The 19,901-nt window shown below is 38.9% G+C and overlaps 1 protein-coding gene across 1 annotated transcript in view; it reads right to left on the bottom strand.

The window, feature by feature from the left end:
- The window catches only part of ANKRD31 (ankyrin repeat domain 31), a 60,490-nt gene extending 45,028 nt beyond the window's left edge, over positions 1-15,462 (bottom strand). The window contains exons 1-7 of the mRNA XM_077790313.1: positions 15,060-15,462; positions 11,789-11,835; positions 11,102-11,196; positions 10,056-10,096; positions 6,070-6,729; positions 2,753-2,892; positions 2,321-2,448 (exon numbers count right to left, since the gene is read on the bottom strand). Of these exons, the coding sequence (XP_077646439.1) occupies positions 2,321-2,448; positions 2,753-2,892; positions 6,070-6,729; positions 10,056-10,096; positions 11,102-11,196; positions 11,789-11,835; positions 15,060-15,110 (1,162 nt within the window). The 5' untranslated portion in view covers positions 15,111-15,462. The remainder of the gene's footprint in view (positions 1-2,320; positions 2,449-2,752; positions 2,893-6,069; positions 6,730-10,055; positions 10,097-11,101; positions 11,197-11,788; positions 11,836-15,059) is intronic.
- Positions 15,463-19,901: the final 4,439 nt, after the last annotated feature.

The raw sequence follows: 19,901 nt of genomic DNA, 5'->3' as shown, positions 1-19,901 counted from the left end.
GGAGAACAGCATCCTGGGTACTGCCTCTGATGAAAAACAAGGAGGGAAGAAAGAAGGGAAGAAAGAACAGGAGAATAGTTTGAAGATAAACATAGTGCCTAGACCTAGGTCATTAATTAATCTACTTATAAAAACTCATAGGATTATATATATTGCTCCTCTCCACAAACTGTAGCAGGTGTGCCTCGTAGGTTCTAAAACTCCATCCAGGTGCCAGTGATGCCTTAAAGAACTAGAAATGAAAAAAACACACTTTTGAGTGAATATTAGTATAGGAGATAATATAAAGGCTGATCTTTATTGGAGGCCTCTGGGGGCAGATAAGGAAAATGCACATCCCCGCACAGGGTAAATAGTTTTATAAACTTTAGCAAATTAACATAACTGACTAAAATCCTCAATTAGAGACATAAACAGTGAGGTAATTCCTGCCCAGTTCAATCCTTTTCTGAATCCTTTCACCCCAGATAGGAAGTAAACTTTGTTTATGAAAATGTGTCTCTCAAAGAGCTGTTTTCAACCTTGGCTCCCATGAAGAACTAAGATAGGATACAGGCCTTAGACCCCCAGGTTGGAGCCTTTGGAATGCATTTTGTTTTTCTTCCTATCAGAAAAGTTAGGGAAAAGTAGTGGGGCTAACTATTAATACAATAATGGGCTATGGAGTTACAAATATATGTGTAAAGAATAAAGAGAACGTATGGAGGAAAAAAAAGCAAAAATCAATTTGGCATCACCAGAAATAGACATTAAACCCATAGCTCTTCTAGAGCTGTAACTCACACAGCCTGGTGTTTTGTGCATTGCAATACACTGTGAGCCTTGACTAATTACAAACATTCTTAAATTCTTGACTGAATAGATTTTTAGAATTGAATACATAGAGGCTTCCCTCAGCTGAGCACACAGTCCTTCTCTGCTGTCCAGCCTTGTAAGACGTCAATCATTTAAGACAAACAGTCACTAGTCAAAGTTGCTCTAAACAAGTCAAGCAGTTCAGGAGGGATTAAATTGCAAAGACATAAACAGAATCAAGTACAGTTTTATATGTTGCACTTTACCTCATTAAAATCTTCCTTGAAGGGATCTATTTCCCATTACTTCCACTTGCCTTCCCTAGAGCTTTCTCTGTGGCTGACCTTGTACAGAACAAGTGACACATGCAGACCCAAACTAAAACTTATTATGGGAAGGTTTCTAGATTGAATTACCAAACTAAGATGACTCATAGGCTCTTGAAAAGTCTGATGTGAAAGGGAGGTAAGCTTGCTACACTGGTTTACCATGAAGCTACCTCTATAGGTAGTGCAAGTCTTTCTGCAGAAACCATGCCAAAGAATCAGTAACTTGTTTATTGACTGGAAACTAGTAAGTTGATTTGAAAGAGATGAGCAGTTAGTCATTCAACTTTAAATCTCATCAAAATGGTGCTTCCACTGTGAGAAATTAAAATCCTGCAGAAGAGAATTAAATCCTGTTAACTGGAGGTGGAGTTCATGTTTTTTAAGATCTATTACATAGCTGTTGCAGTTCAAATGCTTACAAACTTCGTAAGATATTTAAATGATTGTAGTTAAATGGACAAACCCCTGAGTGGACTTAAACAAAAAAAAAAAAGTATCAACAAACACGCAAACAAAAACAAATCAATCCAACAGATAAGACCTAATCTGAAAGGTGCTGGAGTGAACAATTAAGTGAGGAAATTCTTTATTCTCCCAGAAAATTCCTTGCAAGGTCAAGAACATCTCTGCATGTACCTTCAAAGGATGAAAAATAGCAATCTCTCTCTCTAACAAAGCTTATTGCAAGTAAAAATACTTCAAAAGAGTGCTCTGTGGTAGTAAAGGCCCTGTATTCCTGCAGACAGGGTAACAACAACAGGTTTTCAAAATAGAATAAACTGTTTTGTATAGGTCAATTATTAATGATGGCACTGCTCTGACTATGATTTTGCACACAGAACACTAAATGGCAGAAGGATAAACAAATGTAGCTCAAGATCTACCTTTTCATTCTGCAAAAAACCAATTATCTTTACCTTTTCAGTACACACCACCTTTTTTTTATATAAAATACTAATAAAAATTGCATTTTGAAAAACATCTCAATTCTTATGCAAACAAGTTAACTGTTAGGTTACTAATATAAGGGTTTACAGAAGAAGGGAATTATCAATAACTTTAATTATTAAAATGAATGTTTATACTGTATTTTTAAAAGAAAACCACGTCACAGTATATTGGAAAAATTATGAATTATATTTGATTCAGTATAGTTGTTCAACTAATATCTATATGATAAAAACAGAGTAACTTACTCTGTTTTTCATCAATTCTCTTGCTCCTTCTCCTCTGATTAGCTTTTGCATACTCATTCAGCATTATTTCTTGCCATATGATGCTTTCAAAATCCTGCTTGTCTTCAGAAGTAGATTTGCTGACAAGACTGACAAGAGATTTGCTTAGAATCAACAAAAGTATTCCCTATATAAATCAGTGTTTACAGTAGAGATAAGAAAATTAATATATTTACAGTCATTCACATGACAAATGAGTACTCCACATGCATTGTATCTATTACAATAATAGATTAAAAAAAATTAAGAATTAATATGCATAGATTTCTCATACTCAAAATGCTTTGCTTTGTTTCTTTTTATACTGCCACTGTGAGCCATTCCTGCTGTTTCTTCTATATTTGGTGATGAGAGGAAATAAGCTCTGTACTTTCCTGAGGAGGTCTCACTTACCTTGATGTTGTTTGGGCTGTTTCTGCACATGCTGCAGGCTCCACTGAATATGAATGCCCCTCACCAGTTTGTTTTTCACTAAAGGTGGCATCCAAGTAATCAGACATTACTTCTTCCTCTCTCTGCTGACCACCCACAGGCTGTGACCAAAAACAAAATAACAGACACAACTGGTAGCCATGAAGTTAAAATAGAGAAAAGAGCTCCAAGAATACTCCTTCTAAAATTGTATGCCCACAGAGAATTGAGGGATTGCTTAAGTGAATAACTGGAATCTTACAGGTATGAAAGACAGATGCTGCCACAGGAGAGGTAATCCTGAAATACTATGCCATACAATGTGTTCCTGGCAGAATTAACCAAGAGAATTAGGCTACTCAGAATCACAACTGAAAATATAAATCTAGACTGGATGACAGCCAACAAAATTTGTTATATCTGAAAGTTATTTGATTGGACATTTGAAATTACAACAGATTAATTTCAGTTTCCTATTACATGAGTTCCTGTCCTAAAAAATGATACTTGAGATGTCTTAAGATAGCCCATACTATCTCACTGCTGCAGAAGCCTAAAAATTTACATTAGGTGAGATCCATGTTTCACCTAAAGTTCAGTAACTCCCAGCTGAGCAGTATTTCTAAAGATAAACCATCCCTGAGCTACAGCCACTACAGCTGAGATTCACTTCACCTACTTTCAACCTTCCAAAAGCCAGGCATGTAGATGACACGAGGCATCCTCACTACAACACCACTTGTAAAGAGGAAGAGCTGCTCTGAGATGATATTCACCTCATCCCAAATTGTGCAAAGGGGAACCTAAATGATTCATGTATACCAGAGACTAACTCTAATCCCACCCTAAAGACAGGTCACCACATGGTAGTTAATTTGAGTTGCTTGAGTTTATTCACTGTTTTAGCTATGCAACTGTGACATGCTGCTATGTATCACTCAAGCTCCTGAAATGTGGGTACTCATTAGTTTATTACACACTTGAGTAATGCTGAAAGCTTTTAAGACACACCCTCAGCACACATGCATAGAAATTTTTTCACAATGATGCAGGAGAACTGGTTAATCCTTTCTTGTGATACAAACATAAATGAAGAATGCACTGATTTTTTTTTTTTAATCCATATATTTAGTAGACAGGTTACTAAAGAGGGGAATTGCCTTCTAAGAAGTGGTCCTTCTGGGTCAAGAGACAATGCATGTTAACATGGGATCTGGGGTTGTTTAGCCTGAGGAAAAGGAGTCTCAGTAGTGCCTTTACTGCTTTCTTCAACTACCTGAAAAAAGTTTGTAGTGAGGTGAGGGCTAGTCTCTTCTTCAAGGTAAAAAGCAATAGGACAAGGGAAAGTGGCTTGTACTTGTGCCAGAGAAATCTTTGAGTATGAGGAAAATTTTGATTGATATGAGGCAAACTTTTTTCACTAGAAGTGTGGCCAGGCACCGGAACAGGCTGACTAGGGAAGTGGTGCAATCACCATCCCTGGAAATGTTCAAAAGACAGGTGGGTGTGGCACTGAGGGACACGGCTTAGTAGTAAACACAGTGGTTCATGGTTGGACAGTGGGACTTGATGATACCGAAGGTCTTTCCCAACCTTAATGCTTGTATGGCAGCTGGGGAAAATCAAATATATTGGCTTAGAAAACTATCATAGCTGTACTTTCCATGGATCCACATCTGTGAAGGGAGCAGGGTTAGAGAAGAAGAAGGAAACATTTCAAAGAAAAAAAAAAAACCGATGCCTGCTTTATTAGAGACCATATACTAAAGTATCTGGGATATCCAGCATCCTGTTTGCACCTACAAGCCAGTACAGACTCTCCTCTGTTGGATATTTGTTTCCCCACAAGAATACTCTGAAGAAAAAAGGGTGAGAAAAGACCACGTTAAACAGTATACTGTTACAATTCAACAGTTACTAACTAATTAACTGGGTTTTTATTAGCAATTTGCCTCCTTACCTTCTGCCTTTAACACCAGATAAAGGCACAAAGAAAAGATAAAGTTGATTGTTGTTTGATACAAGAGTAGAGATCTCCATTTCCACAAGACTGCTTCTCAATTTTAACTGCAATTTTGAGTAAATCTATACATTAATCTTCACACAGCTGTGCTACAAATTTCGGAAATCAATATGTCACTGAAAGAGCTTTGTATGGTTCTGAGACAATTGGCCTACAGACCTTTCAGCACCTTGAAATTAGCCATCTTTGTGGCACATTTAATGTGCCACATTTACATGCTGATACATTCTGTTAATACTACTAGGAAAAGACAGAATGAACTCAAGAGTTTTTGGATGCTTTATGCTATTGTGGGTTGTATAACTTCCTTAAATAGCCAGCTTTACATGACTGATCATTGATTTTTCAGCTCCAGGTTATTCGAATACAATACAGAGCAAAGAATCAGGCTGCAGGTTTACAAGAGATGCTTAATATACTCTGCAGCATAAATCTGTATCTCCTATCTGTCCTTTTCTCTCACTGTTTATAATCCAAACATGGCTTTCCTTTCATGCTCCAACCCATAATTTTGTATTGGTGTTGGTAAAATTGGTAAAATGACATGTTACAGAACACCTTCACAGCACAAGAAGCTGAAAACAAGAAGGATCACATGCTGTATCCATATATACTGGTGTCTTCAGAGAAAGACAGGAATGTAAACACATGCCTCTTCAGTATGTCTTGCATAGGCAGAACTAAGCACAATGAATACACTTCTAAATGCATGTGTAAGAAATCCCCACCGGACAATCTTCTTAGTCTATAGGAAAGACATAGCTGTAATCTATTTTGCAATACTTGCAAAGCATTTGCATTTACAGCAGTGAGAACTATGACAAAAGAAAACAGCACACTATTGCCTGGATCATAAAAAGAACAGGATGCAGTAGGAACCTGGAGATGGAATTGGCTGATATATACTGGTATGCTACAATGAAATAACAGAATAGTGTTTTGGAGAGAACATGAGACGCAGAAGATGTACAGGCAGTCTAGGAGTTTTTGAAAATACCAGGCTGATTCTAGGTTTCCACATCAGTCAGTAAATTAACTTTACTAGGATTTTCCATCCCAGTAATCTTAGTTATTTTCATAAAATGGATACACCCAACAGGAAATACAGTAGTGAGTGGACTTTTAAAACAAAAACAACTGAAATTACTTAAACATGCAAATTAATTATGCTAGTTTGTTCTTTACTAAGATTCCCATCTTCAAGTAATTTGGCTACTATATATAATAATTTATGATAAACATAACATTTCAAATATGAATTAAACTGTGGTTATACTTGCTCATTTGTTGTGCTCTGCAAGTTAGATCCAGTGAAGGCGTTTATTTCTTCTGCCTGAATTGTAGCAAGTTGAGGCTCCATGACGTTTGTTATTTGAGTATAGTCATCATCTACCTGCAGAACACTGGTTTCTGAATTTAGCTGCTCTTTCTTGGCATTGAGCTGTCTCTCATTTGGCACTACAGGAGTGGCAGCTTGTACCATTGATGCTGACAAGGCATTCAGAGGCGCCACAAGCTCTACTGGCAGGGCATCATTGCTCTCAGCTGCTGATGGATTGACGGAACAGGAATGACCCTGACACTCTAACTTGTCAGGCAATGGGTTTTCAACTTTAAGACTCTCAGAATCACTAGGGTATCTCAACAAATCACTGATGTCAACTTCACTAGTCTCTGTATTCTGTTCAGTGAATACATCCATGAAAATCTTCCCTAGGGATGACAGTGAAAGATCTGTATCATTATTGAAGGAATGCTCTTTTACTGTGTTATCTGTGTCAATAATGGTCATGCAGGTTCTGTGGCAGTTATCTAAACCATGTGGAAATGTATCTTCTAGTATCTGTTCCTCTTGAACTGTTATGTCTTCCACAGGATCATGCCGACAGAGGCTTATTTCTGGGCAGCAATCTTTATTACTTAATTTTCGTGATATCTAAAAATTAAATTTAAAAAGTTTACAGAAAGAAATGGAGCAACTCTTTCTAAAAAGCATTTAACTAAGATTCACTTTAGAAGTTATCTCTTTATATATGTATGTACATTTTATTATGAACTTTTGCAAAATCTACAAGACTCAAAGCCTTCCATCATACAATATACTAACAAGTTTCAAAAAGTTTCAAAAGAAGTTTCAACTTCAGCTGTTGATTTCTATAGCAGTGAAAATCCAGGGCAAAAAAGACTGAACCTGTTTTAGTCTAATAAAGATATTATGTCATGACCAATGGCAATGGCAAAATAACCTAAGGGAGTTACAAGTCTTTAAAATAAAGTCATTAAAAATTTCTGTCACAGAAATAATGAAAGTAAACATATTCACAATAACATTTTGATTATGTGTTTATGTGGATCGAATACAGATAAGCAGGATTTGTGTTGCACATACTTCAGTTCAAAACCTTAGGATTTTGAGAAGTTTTCATGGTGTGGCTTCCACACTGAGTACAGAGCACAAAATCATAACTTTTCTTGGAAAAGTAGTACTGCTGTTTTTCTAATCCCTTTAAGCTACATTCAACAGAAGCACCCATTCTTACATGAAGAAATTGCTTTTCTCATTTTTCCCCATCCTGTTTTAAATGCTCTGCAGAAAAAAAAAAACATGATGCCTCCAGAGACCTAAACCATGTTTTTTCTATATAACATTTGTATATAATAGTGCTTGTAGTTAGTAATACTTGATCTAAGAAAATCTCTATTAATGCATTTTTGGAGTCTTGCTGCCAGCAAGTGGCAATACCAGGCAATGCAAGAAACCTTTAACCACTGGTAACATGATTTAAATAAAGCTCACACACAATAACGTAGTAAGGTCATAAACATGACTGCATATACTCAGGTTCAGTTTGCAAACTAGTATAAATCCTTGTTTCTTTCTTGAAAAATTATTCCCCTGACAGATGTTTCCTATCTTTTACATGTGCATCAAATAGTTTCTAAGTACTCATTATTTCATACTTTGCTTTATTGAATTAGACTTTAGTTTTACACCACTTCTTTAATTCATCCAGACTTTAAACATCTGGGGGAAAAAAAAAGAACTTCACTGGCAATAACTTTCTCTACTTGAAGAACCATGGTATAAACAGCATATATATGTATTACAAATTTCCCAAGAAAAAGGCTCAATGCATTTGTTGAAGAGTGGGTGAAATTTTGCAAGATTCTAAAATCTCCGAAGTCAACTGAAATTCAACCCTTAAATGTGACATGTTCACGAAACTCCAGACGCAGTGTTCCAGATGTGGTCTCACAAGGGCAGAGGGTCCACCAGGATTCCAAAGTCCTTCTCTGGCAGAGATATTTTCCTGCCAGCTAGTCCCCAGTTGTACTGGTGCCTGAGGTTATTTATAAATGCAGAACTTTGCATTTCCCCTTGATTAATTTAATGAGATTTCTCTCCTCCCAGTTTTCCCATCTGTTCAGGTCCCTATGAATGGCAACACAACTGTCTGGTCTATCTGTCATGTCTCCCAGCACCATCTCTGAACTTGTTGAGGGTACTGTGTGTTCTATTTTCCAGGCCACTAATAAAGGCATTGAACAGTACTAGCCCTACTATTGACAGACCAACCACAAAAGATATCAGTGCTCTACATCATCAAAACCAAGAAAACTCAGCAAGACTAATTGTGAGTTGTCAGAATTCTATGCACAGATGATAATATAGATTTATTTTGTATTTTCAGGGATACACAAAACTAAGCTATTCATGACTCACTGGTGGTTGTCAAGGTGTCTGTCCTGACCTTGCTTCAAATCAATACATGGAAGACTGTAACAGTCATTGGTTTATCTCAATAAAGATGCTTCTGCAGGACTCAGACCTTGCTAGTGCCAACATCAGCCAATATCCAAAAAGTAAAATCCACTGTACTGACTATTTCCAGCCTAGTTACTCCAGGATCCTAAAATATCTTCTCTGGAGATACTCCCAATGCATTCAATCTGCCTCTTCCCCAGAGGCTATTAATAATAGGCAATGTCTGTTTCAAGGCACTTAAGAGTTTGCTCTTTGGGACTAACCCTGTACAATGAGAATGTTTCATTTAATAAACTCATAGTTTTATATTAATAGCTGTATATTTTTCAGAAAATAATATCCTTAGAGATTTCATTTTTTCCCTTTGTTCCGAGATGGAATATTTTACCCTGTCATCACTTGTATTTGCTAGAAGATATGAGCAATAAGGACAGTAGAAAAGAACAGCATTTTACTCTGATAAGGACAGTAGAATAAAACAGCATAGCCTTGGAGAAATAGACAAAGTGGGGTAATTAGGCAAACAGAAGCCATATAAAACACAAGCAGGATGCCAGCTCAGTTCTGCAAGGCTGACAAAGAAGAGATTATGCAAAACAAGAAAACATGCTTAGTCAAAAGTAGGGGTCAAGGAACAGGCACCTAAAAATGACATGGGACATTGAAAATGCCCAAAGAAGACCCTAAAGAGCCATACAAGGACTTCTGATAAGGGGTGCAATTACGTAAATGAAATCATAGATATACATCAAGTAAGGGGGGGATAGCTAATGAATGTGGGATTGGTGTGTATGATAAACACTATTCACTCAGTGAAGGATCCTCCAAGTGACCACTGCTGCAGTAAAGAATGACTGTGTTCAAATATTCACAACTGAGTTAGAAAGTTACTATGTGGCCAATTTTGGTATCAATACTCATCTCAAATCTGTCTTTGATAAATTCTACCAAGAACTGCTTTTTCCCAGACATAAACCTCATTAAGCATCTTTGAAAAATGCCAAGTAAAACTGATTTATATAGAACCCTAACTTTTTATTTGCAGGTACAAATCAATGGAGGTAGATGGTACAGTAGCAATGATATGGTATCTGCATTAAGCAGAGTCTTTCAGAGCAGAAACTCTGCTGCAACCTATTTCTGACCACAAGTAAGACTCTCCCAAACAAAAGGACAGTTACAGATAACCTCTTTCTCCTCAGAGACCTTCCAAATGCACTGCCTGTCTTATAGCTTTCATTGGGGGGAACATTTTAAGCTACTAAGTGTTTTCATTACTTTAGCTTAAGTAACAACGCTTAAAGATTCTGTCTCATGATGCTGTTCTTCCCACTTCACTTTAATGGCCATGCTTCTATACTTGTGTACTGCAAGTTTAACAACTACAGTTCTTATAGAAAAAACAGTTTCTATGGAAAAAACAGAAAATAAAGCTTAGCTTTAAAGTTGTTTTCACTGTGCTCAGTGTCAGTGTAAACAGCTATGTGCTTTCTTACCTTTTCTTCTAAATCCCTCTGAAATCCATTCAAATTGATACCTAAATTTAGGAGAATAGAAAACTATTTCAGTTTTACTTTCCATTTCTGAATGTTCTTATAATCTCTTTAAAAAATGGCATAATTTCCTAATTAAGGCTTAAGTTTCAAACCTTAAAAATTACTATAGTCATGTTCCCCTAAGGAGAACTGACAATAAAATCTCTGCTTAGGCTCTGTTAGTCACCAAATAATATGCCAGAGCTATTTTGTCACATTTCTTCCTGTAGTTTAGAGTCCTGTGTTTCCAAAGACTGTCAGCAGATGGAATTGCCACCCATTTGACATGACAAGACCAAGCCTCTGCCCTCTCTAATTACAGTGCAGTTAGACAATACTGCTAAAACAATCCAGTAACTTACTGGCTCTGGATAGCAATGATCCCAAACCCCCTGATCTCATCACCTTGTTTCAACATTCAACTCCCTGGCAATTTCCTAATCAAAAATAAAGTGAATGTTTTTCTGTTGGATTACCAAAAATAAACTCTAGTGGGAGACAGCAAAACAGATGGGTTAGTCCTGCACTTTTGGGAATACTGAGGAATGAACTACAACTTAAGAAGTAGCACATGCCATGCAGACCTGAGGAACAGTAGCATTTTTGTTTCTCTTTTCTTACAGATGCCTCTGATTCTTGGATATATTAGAAAGCAGCAAGTAGGAACCCTCCATGACCTTTTTACCTTACACATCTATAAGGTATTTAAGCACCATGTGGCCTGTAACCCTTTTCAGAAAATTCCACAGCAATTAAATAATTTTAAACTGGCTATATACTACTGGCTTGAAAAAACAGTTATTTCTTCAAACAATCCTAACACAATACTTACAAAAACAGAACTTGCAGTCCATGACTACAAAAACTGAACAACTGTTGTAAAAAACATCTATAGTCAGATTCTGTATAAACTTACATGGATACACATCTTCAGCTTATCAAATTATTTTCTCAAATGATTTTGACACAGCTGGATCAACTCCTAGTTTTCTACAAATACAACGTACCTACAGAATTATTTTGCTGTTCTTCTGCTGCACAGTTTAATGAAAAACAAGTCTTAGAAATATTTTCAGTAGGTGATGAATGGTTTATCCAACCCCTAGGATTAAATAATAATACAATAAAAAATATTAAAGAATTGTAATCTGCCCATCGTAGGAACATTTTTACAATACTTTGAGTTGGCTGCTATCTGTGGAAACAGCTGCAGTTATTTAGAGGTGTACTTTTCTTTACAAGGACATGCAATAAATAAAACTTCTGGATTTCCTATGTGGAACTAGCTAAGTGAAAAAAAATGGCCTTTTCTATTCTTTATTAGTTCTATCTATATTTCTGTTGTAATCTATTTTCTACTGAAAACTTTCCAAAGTTTTCAGGAACAAAACCCTAATATTATTTATTACAAGTTTTTATTTGTCTAATGGCTTTTCCCAAGTTCTGTTTTTCTTGTTGGTAGTGTTCTTAATACATTTAAGGTAGTATCATCAACAAAAATAAATCCAAGTACAGCTTGATTCATATTGGACACTGAACTACTGCCAACATAAATACAGTTCCTTCACTAAGCAAACAAGAAAACTATTTCTCAATAGAACACTGGGAATAAAATAACATACAAATGGAAGTATAACAGGATTATTTAATTACATTATGTATGATTGGAATCCTATGTGATATACTATACTCACTTCAGTACGGACTGAGACTGGTCAGATATGTCTGTCTCTTGAAGTACCTGAAAGAAGAAACTTAACAAGTAAGTACTTAATTGTTTATTTTCTCAGTTTTATTGCAGGCTTATCATCTTCCTTCTGTAATTCAGTTGGGAAATGGAATTCTTAGATCCAATTATTATATACATTACTACTAAGATACAAAAGCTTAAACACTTTTTATGTGTACTATTTGACAAAAATGTTGAAAAATAAAACAAGACTATAGAATAAAACATTCACTCACAAGGATAACAAACTGTTGCAAGAAAGATATGATTGCTTCAAACTTAAGATGTTTTATACATCAAAGGACCAAACCACAAGGTATTTTAATTTTAACTCACAGTTTCAGTCTTTTTTTTGATAACTTTTTTTCATAAAATAAGATAGGGTGCTATTCCAAAGACTGATGTTTAGTATTCTGCTCTCAATATCCCTACAAATACCATATTTAAGGAACTTTCAAGACTTGCACATAGCCAGTTCTGAGTGGCAGGTCTGCCACAAGCCAACACAGGAAAGAGAAGGTGGCTAAGGAGAGCACTGATGTCACAGCAAGAGCCAAATTCCAACTCCTTATTACAAAAACCCTGGATCTGTTTTTTGTACCTTTGCCAATAATGCAGAGAACTGCCTCAGTATGGAAAAAGGAGTCTTTATACATAGTCTAAGGCAAACTAGGATTGGATCTCTCACCAATGATCTAAGTATTACTAGTGGACTGTACACACACTGGCTGCAATTTTAAACAAATCACTGACTTACAGTGGACAACATTGCAGCACTTACAGCTCTAGAGGACTCTAAGAACACCTTGGTGTGGACACTAAGTGACAGCTTCTCTGGTTTACACAAGGTACTAGCCACACAGTAATAACAAACACCTTAACAATTTCTTCAAGAGTAGGACATAGAAATTTCCCAGTAGCCAGGACTGCTAAGAGGTTCCCTGGAACAGAACAGATTCTTTAGGTTGTGCAACAATTATTGACTGATGTTATTCCAAAACATGGCAATTAGATAGTTCGCAGAAAGTTATTTATTTTGCCTAAACAGACCCTTCAGGCAAGTCAGCCTGAATATTTATAGAGAACATTATCCAGAGATCAAGGTCAGAAGAATAACAGAGCAACTACTAAACCTCTCTAACTGGCTAGCATTGTTCAGAGAGGTACTTTAAAACATCAGCAAACTACCACTGCAACTCTGATAAAGATGCTATTTTGTCTGCTAAAAAATTAGGTTCTAAGTGAAATCAGTGTATTGGTCATTGGTTGAGAGATCTTCTCAAACCACATGCATTACACAAACTGTATTTCTGGCCACTGACTGAAGTACTGAGAACGGCCTTTCATCCTGCCCTCATTTTTGGTGAAGAAATTCCTGCAAAATCTCAGTAATTTTTCTCACTTTAACACTTATTTATACAGTCAACTATATGAGGGGACTCTGGAGGATATCCAAAAAAAGACCAATGCTTAAAAGCTGTTAGGTGTTACCTAATAACTTATGGTGCACTTCACCAAACAATGTAAGAAAAAAAAAAATATAAAAAAGGGGAAAGCATAAACTTACAATCATTACACCTGTCTGAGCAAGCTATAGAATACCATGTTAACAGATAATGAAAATTACTTGAAAAGAACCTGGATCCCACAAAATCTATCTATATATATATATATACTGCATCTCTGGTAGATGAAAATTCTTAATTATAATTTTTTACATGATGGAATCAAAGACAGGACTGCATATGCTAAGTCTCCCATAACCCATCTGAAGTACAAAGAAAGCTAAGACTCTCTGGAACAGATGTTACTTTTTCCTAAAAACATGTGCAGCCATTTACTCTGCACAAACCTCATATCACGTCACAGGCTGTGATCATATGTGCTGTGTTCATATGTAATTTCTGAGGACAAACTAGAAGGAAAGCTTCTACGATAGCACATTCCATGTTGGTTCTTGAAGTGGTTGAAGAGCCACATTGGTGCAATGCACACATGTAGGTATCAAAGACAACAGGCCAAGACCACTCCTTACAGTATTCAGTAAAAACTTAAAATTTTAAAATGTCTCCAAGCTGTGCATGACCAAGTTGCCAGTGTCTTGCTATACAGGTTTCACCAAAACAAAAAATACTAAGAATTAGCCAAACTATTTGGTGAAAAGTACTAGGTTTCTTTGCTTTTCTGACTTTTTCTTTAGTGGACTGGGCATTTGTCCTCAGCTTTGGGAATGGCTAATCTGGTGAGAACCAGGGAGCCAAAGGGTAAGGTTAAGAAGCAGCTAGTCAGATCATCTCCCAGAGGGGAAAGGGAAAGAGCAAAGGTGCACTTCTCTCATTCCTCTCATCTTTAGGAAATCATTTTATGAACTTCAGTCATGACAACTCTCAGACAAGCAAGGAGCAAAATAAAGTTACGGAGAACAATTTTTGAAATAACAGCATCTTTTGGATTTTGTTCACTGTTTCTCACATTGTCAGTTGAGACAAATTTATTTGCAATTCTAGAATGAGCTGTAAAACATTCACTTCAGTAGAAAGCATGTCTCTTTTCAATGCACCTTTTGTCATCTAGGAAGCAGTCTAGCTCTTTTTAGAAAAAACTCTCTTTTACCAGCATAAGGATACACAGACTGTAGGCTTTGGACTGGTGAATCCAGGCTAAAGACAGTTCAACAGTCACAGTTAAAAGCAGAAAACCTGTTTGTCTCTGTTTCATGACCCTGCCATATGCAGGTGGAAAGCTAATTGCTCAGCTGAATAGAAGTTTATGGACTAGCTACCAACCATGGTAAATACATTAAAAAGTAGCCAATTAGGGAATGCAATTAGCCAATTAGGGAATGCAGAATTATTCATACAGTAATATAATTACCCCATCATCATACAAGCAGACATTTTACTCTGCATTTTGGATTATTAGCTCTTTCTTTTTGAAAGAAGCAATTGATCAATCATTGGATCACAGCTAATCTCATGAGTAAACCAGGATGTATTTTAGTACAGTCAACCCAAAGGATTACCCTTCAGCTTCTGAAAGGAACATATTAAAAAGTCTGTGCTCCACAATTTCTTCATCTTTTTCCTGGACATGTTGATTAAATTTAGAAGGGTATAATCTAATGAAAGACCAGCAAAGACACTTTGATACATTCCTGTAGACTGTGTGCTACATAGGTGACAAGAAGAAATTCAGTTCAGCTGTAAGCCACTAGACCTCCTCAAGGGGATGCCCAGTGGGTTTATCAATAAATAATCATTAGATATGCTTACGGAAAATATTACCATTGGTGGACTTACTGGGTTTATCTGTTCTGCCTTATCGTAATATTTGTGACCACCATATTTCTGTACAAAACTGATTTCTGGAGAAAAGGTTCCTAGAAAAAAGAAAACATCCAAAAAAATCCTCAGTAATTAAAATTTTGATGGTCTTAAGTGCTATGTAATATTCTATAATTCCATAACTTTTTATATAACTCAGTAACTGAGCTACATGCATCAAAATTTCTGATATGCAATGGATTTAACTGGCTATATAGTCTATCACACTAGATTTTGAATCTATATGAATGAAATATAAATTATTAAAATGAACCAGCAGTGGCAATTTATTTCATTTAGTGTTCCAGCACCATCCCTGATTTTACATCAAAGATTAGGTTTTTCCTAATATTTTTTACACTAATAACTGCAATTTTGGTAACCTGCTTGATCCATAAGACTGAAATATACTTGTACTTCTAGATGGCACCATTTCTTCAATGACTATACAAATGAAGACCTTCTCTCAAAAAAAATTTAAAAAGAGAGAAATCCTTAAGTATGCCTGAAAACTAAGATGTTGTTACTGACACTAATAAAATACTAATCAAATTAATATTTATACTATGTATCTCATCACCAAATTACTACTATACAAGTATGCACAAAACTGTGAATGATGAAATTTTAATTCCAACTTCCTAAATATAATATGATGCAGGCAGAATACTAAAAATATCACAATCTATTACAGTTGCAGAGACAAAACTCCCCACTCAACTGTCAGACAAATGCCCATCCCATAAACTGAACACAGTTAAACAGACATGCCCCATGTACGTTGAACATTGCAAGGATTTAGTTCCAGTGAACAACCATAGGGAAGTTCAAAATGGGATGATACTTCTCACTTAAGATTATCAAGCGACTATAAAAGGTTAATTATTAGGAAATCACAGCTATTGGAGTTTCTGCAGATTTCAATGGGCTGAAGGTATGATTTGTGTTAACTCAGAGCAGGTTGATAAAAAACTATGGTGCACTCAGATCTTCAAACTGGAAAAAAGATAAACACAACTAAATCTGGAAGAACACCATGTGTCACTTAAAGTATTCCCAGTCTGAAATATCACTGAAATAAAACCTATAGTATGCAAGTCAAATGGAACATATAAAAATGTCAAGGAAGTACTGTGAAACTATTATGTAACTAAAACATGCTTGCTCATGCAGCCTGCCCTACAGGAGTCATTAGGGAATATTTTAATACCTTAAATGAGTGTGCATTCATTCATGCTGAAAGTATTTAATGATATACTAAACATAATGCACTGAAATAGCCGTACTCAATTTTTTGATGTTAAAGAGAAGGATAAACTAACAATATTACTGGGATATTAAAAATACCATAAGCAACTAGAGCTATGTACAACTGTTAAGGACATAGAATCCATTTATTTTATTCTGCACAAACACATGTACAGAAATACATACATGTAAATAAAACTGATATCCCTACATATAGCTCTAACACTTCCTAAAACAGGGCTTCTCAATCACAGTGCACAGGAAGAACAGAGAGAACTCAAGAGCAAACCTGATCAAATATTAAAAATATGCTGAAGAATCTTTTAAAATATGAGCTACAATTAGGAATATAATCTAAGAGCACACAGTTTCTAAACAACTTCACTCAACACCCAAGTTTAAACATGGACTCAAGCAAAATCCAAAGCAACAGTTTAAGGAAACAAAAACAACACAGACCGAAAAAAATCTGTCCTACCTTTATTAATACTTATCTCAGTTGTTAAAGGAACGTCCTCGTTAAGAAAAGCCAACCTTTGCAAAATAAACAAAACAAAAGGTCGTTAAGGAGCTGTAAACATTACAGTCCTATAAACTCAAAGGGCATCTGAAAGCATCCATCCCAGCCTCTGCCGTGGGGACACTCCTGGGAGAACGCTGACAGAAACAGTAAAAAACCCCAGACTCAAGGGATGTATGGATTTTCTGCATAGAAAACCCTAACTAGGGAGACACCTCGCTGCTTTAAGTATTTCCAAGCACTACAGTGCGACAAAGCCATCATAAAGATCGGAGTGTGGTTTCAAGTCCTTGCTTTATCTTAAAGGATACAAGAGATGACAGCGAGGCAAAGTTGAAGGGAAATACAACTAGCACGAACTGTATTTAATAGTGTTTATTTTCTCCGAGTTGTTTCCTGGTACACTTCACTTCTGCTTACTAAAATGTTACTAGAATGGTGGGGGGGGGGGAGATAAGCTGGGAGGCACACAAGGTGTGTAAAAACAGAGCTAAGAAATGGTAGGTCCAGGAGCATACGAAACGGCTCTGAACAAAGTGGAGAAAACAAAAAACAGGAGGGGAGAGCGAGAGAGGAGACCTCAGCTGAGGGGGAGCGGCCCCCTCAGCCGCCGCCTCCCCACACAGGCAGGTGGGCAGGTGCCGCTCGCAGCCGCACCGCATTATTCCCACCTCCTCCTGTGGAACTCCTCTTCCTCCACATCGCTCTCCGTCACGGAGCCCTCCACGACAGTCTCGTCGCTGTCGGTGTCGCTGTGGCGGCCGCGCTCCGCCGGCGGCCCCTCGGGCGGCCGCGCGCCGCCCTCCGCGGCGGCCGCCATCTTGCGGCCGGGCCGCGCTGCCCCTCGGCGGCGCCGGGCGCGGTCAGATCGGGCTCGCTTCGAGCCTGTGCGCTTCAGGCGCTGGCTTCTCAAAACTCAGAACCGGGCACCGGCCAACAGACTTACGGGGTGGCAAGGGGGCTGCGAAACAGTGTCTTATCAGCGAAAAAGGCCGGACAGCCTCAAAGGGGGACCCTGAAGGATTACTTGGGCTTTGACTGACGTGTTAGAATCATAGAATGTTAAGGGTTGGAGGGACCTTAGACTTCATCTAGGTTCAACTCCCTCTGCTAAGGGAAGGGACACTTCCCACCAGACCAGGTCGCTCAGGGCCTTGTCCAACCTGGCTTCAAGCACAGCTGGGGCTGGAGCATCCGCAGCCTCCCTAGGCAACCTGTTCCAATGTCTCACCACCTCAAAGGAGCTCTTTCTTCCTAATCTCCAACCTAAACTCCCCCTCCATCAATTTGTACCCGTTGCTTCTTGTCCTGTCACTACAGGTCCTGACAAAGTGTTCCTGTTGAGTTGTTGGCTACTGCTGTGCCTCTTGTCACCTGGCTGGAGCCACAGGTGCTGTTTGCATGCAATGGATCGGTGCCAATTCACAAAGCGCCTAGGTCTCGCAGTGGTCGTCTGTCGATTACAGATCTTTTCCTCAGGCAGAGGCGTTCTGGCCCAGCTCTGCCTACGATCTGCTGGGCAGTGGGGCAGCGGTGGCCCCGAGGGCACGCAGCACAGGGCCAGGCTGCAGGCAGGCCACCGCAGAGCTGCTGGTACGAGAACTCCATGTCAGTGCACGTGGTGACATGTGCTTTCAGAAACTACAGACCCCAAACCACTCTAGTGACGCCTCTCCCAGTGACTTTGGCAAATTAGAATTGTTAGTATTTGCCAAATCACGTTTATGGAAAAAGTGGAAAGCAGGGCAGAAATACTAAAGGTCATCTTAAAAGATGTGTGAATTACATATAATTGTTGAAACTGTATGAATTGCTGTTTTGCTTTCTTTTAGTCATTTGCATATGCATTTACAGCAATTGCTGCACATATTAACAAAGAGTCCAGAAATCTCATTGCTAATACTTTACACTTTTCAGCTAATGAAAGTGAGATACTGAAAAAAACACTGAAGAAGCTATCGGAGGAGATGGATATGCAGCAGTAAATTACTAGGATTTAGAAACGAGAATGAAAAGTTTATTTACAGGTTAAAAGAGCTGGTACGATTTCATCACTCCCAACTGCTTTGGGTGGAGTTCTTCGGAAATCTTTTCATCAGCACTTCCTTTTTTGAGGTTCACATTAATGTTTCACGGCACAGTGTCGTGTGCAGGTACTAGACATATTTCTGAGGTGGCAGATGTAAAATGCAGTCTGGGGAAAGCCGGGACGTGGATCATCCCCTGCAAAAACGTTGCCGGTATTGCAGTTGAGCATGCTCAGCCCCAGGAACACTGAATGGCCCCTGCCATCCTGCAGTGCTGTTTTGCAGCCCGGTGACTCGGTACCCAAGAGAGCCACACCGTCGCTAGGGATGGAAGAGACCTCTGGAGACCATCTAAAGATCACCTAGCAGGGATTACACGCGAACGCGTCCTGGAGGGTCTCTGAGGGCTTCCGAAGCATCACGAACCAAAAGCTGCACTTCCTCTGTGGCCGAAAGCCACAAACATATATTATAATTACTTTGCTTTTGCCTTCCCCCGGGAGTCAGGGGCAGCGCTGCTTCCCACAAACAGGAGCTGGGAATGTCCACGCTTCTAATGACTCGGCAAAGCGTGGTACCACAGAGCGGTATCGGAGGCGTGCAGGGGAGCTCGCCCCGGCTCTAGCCGCAGCCCTAGCCCAAGCTCCGGTCCCGGCGCCGGCGCTGCTGCCGCCCCGAGCCCGAGCCGAGCTCGGCGGCGGGGCGCGGCTCGGGGCGGGCCCGCGAGGTGGCGGCAGCGCTCCCCGAGCCGCCCAATCAGCGGGCGCGGGGCGGGGAGCGCGGCGCCCCATTGGCGGGCGGCGCATGGCGCGATGGCGTGTTCGGCGCTGCCGATGGCGCGTGGCGCCGCGCGGCGCTCGGCGGGCCGTTGCCGCGGCGCCGCGGCGGGTGACGCGCGCGGGGCGGGCGTGGCGCGCGCTCGCCATTGGCCGCGCGATCGGGCGATGGCGGTGCCGGCCG

Source organism: Lonchura striata, chromosome Z, assembly GCF_046129695.1.
Source record: "Lonchura striata isolate bLonStr1 chromosome Z, bLonStr1.mat, whole genome shotgun sequence".
In the NCBI taxonomy this organism is placed as follows: Eukaryota; Metazoa; Chordata; class Aves; order Passeriformes; family Estrildidae; genus Lonchura; species Lonchura striata.
The sequence above is the reverse complement of the archived record's forward strand: the minus strand, read 5'-3'. Positions and strand labels throughout refer to the sequence as shown.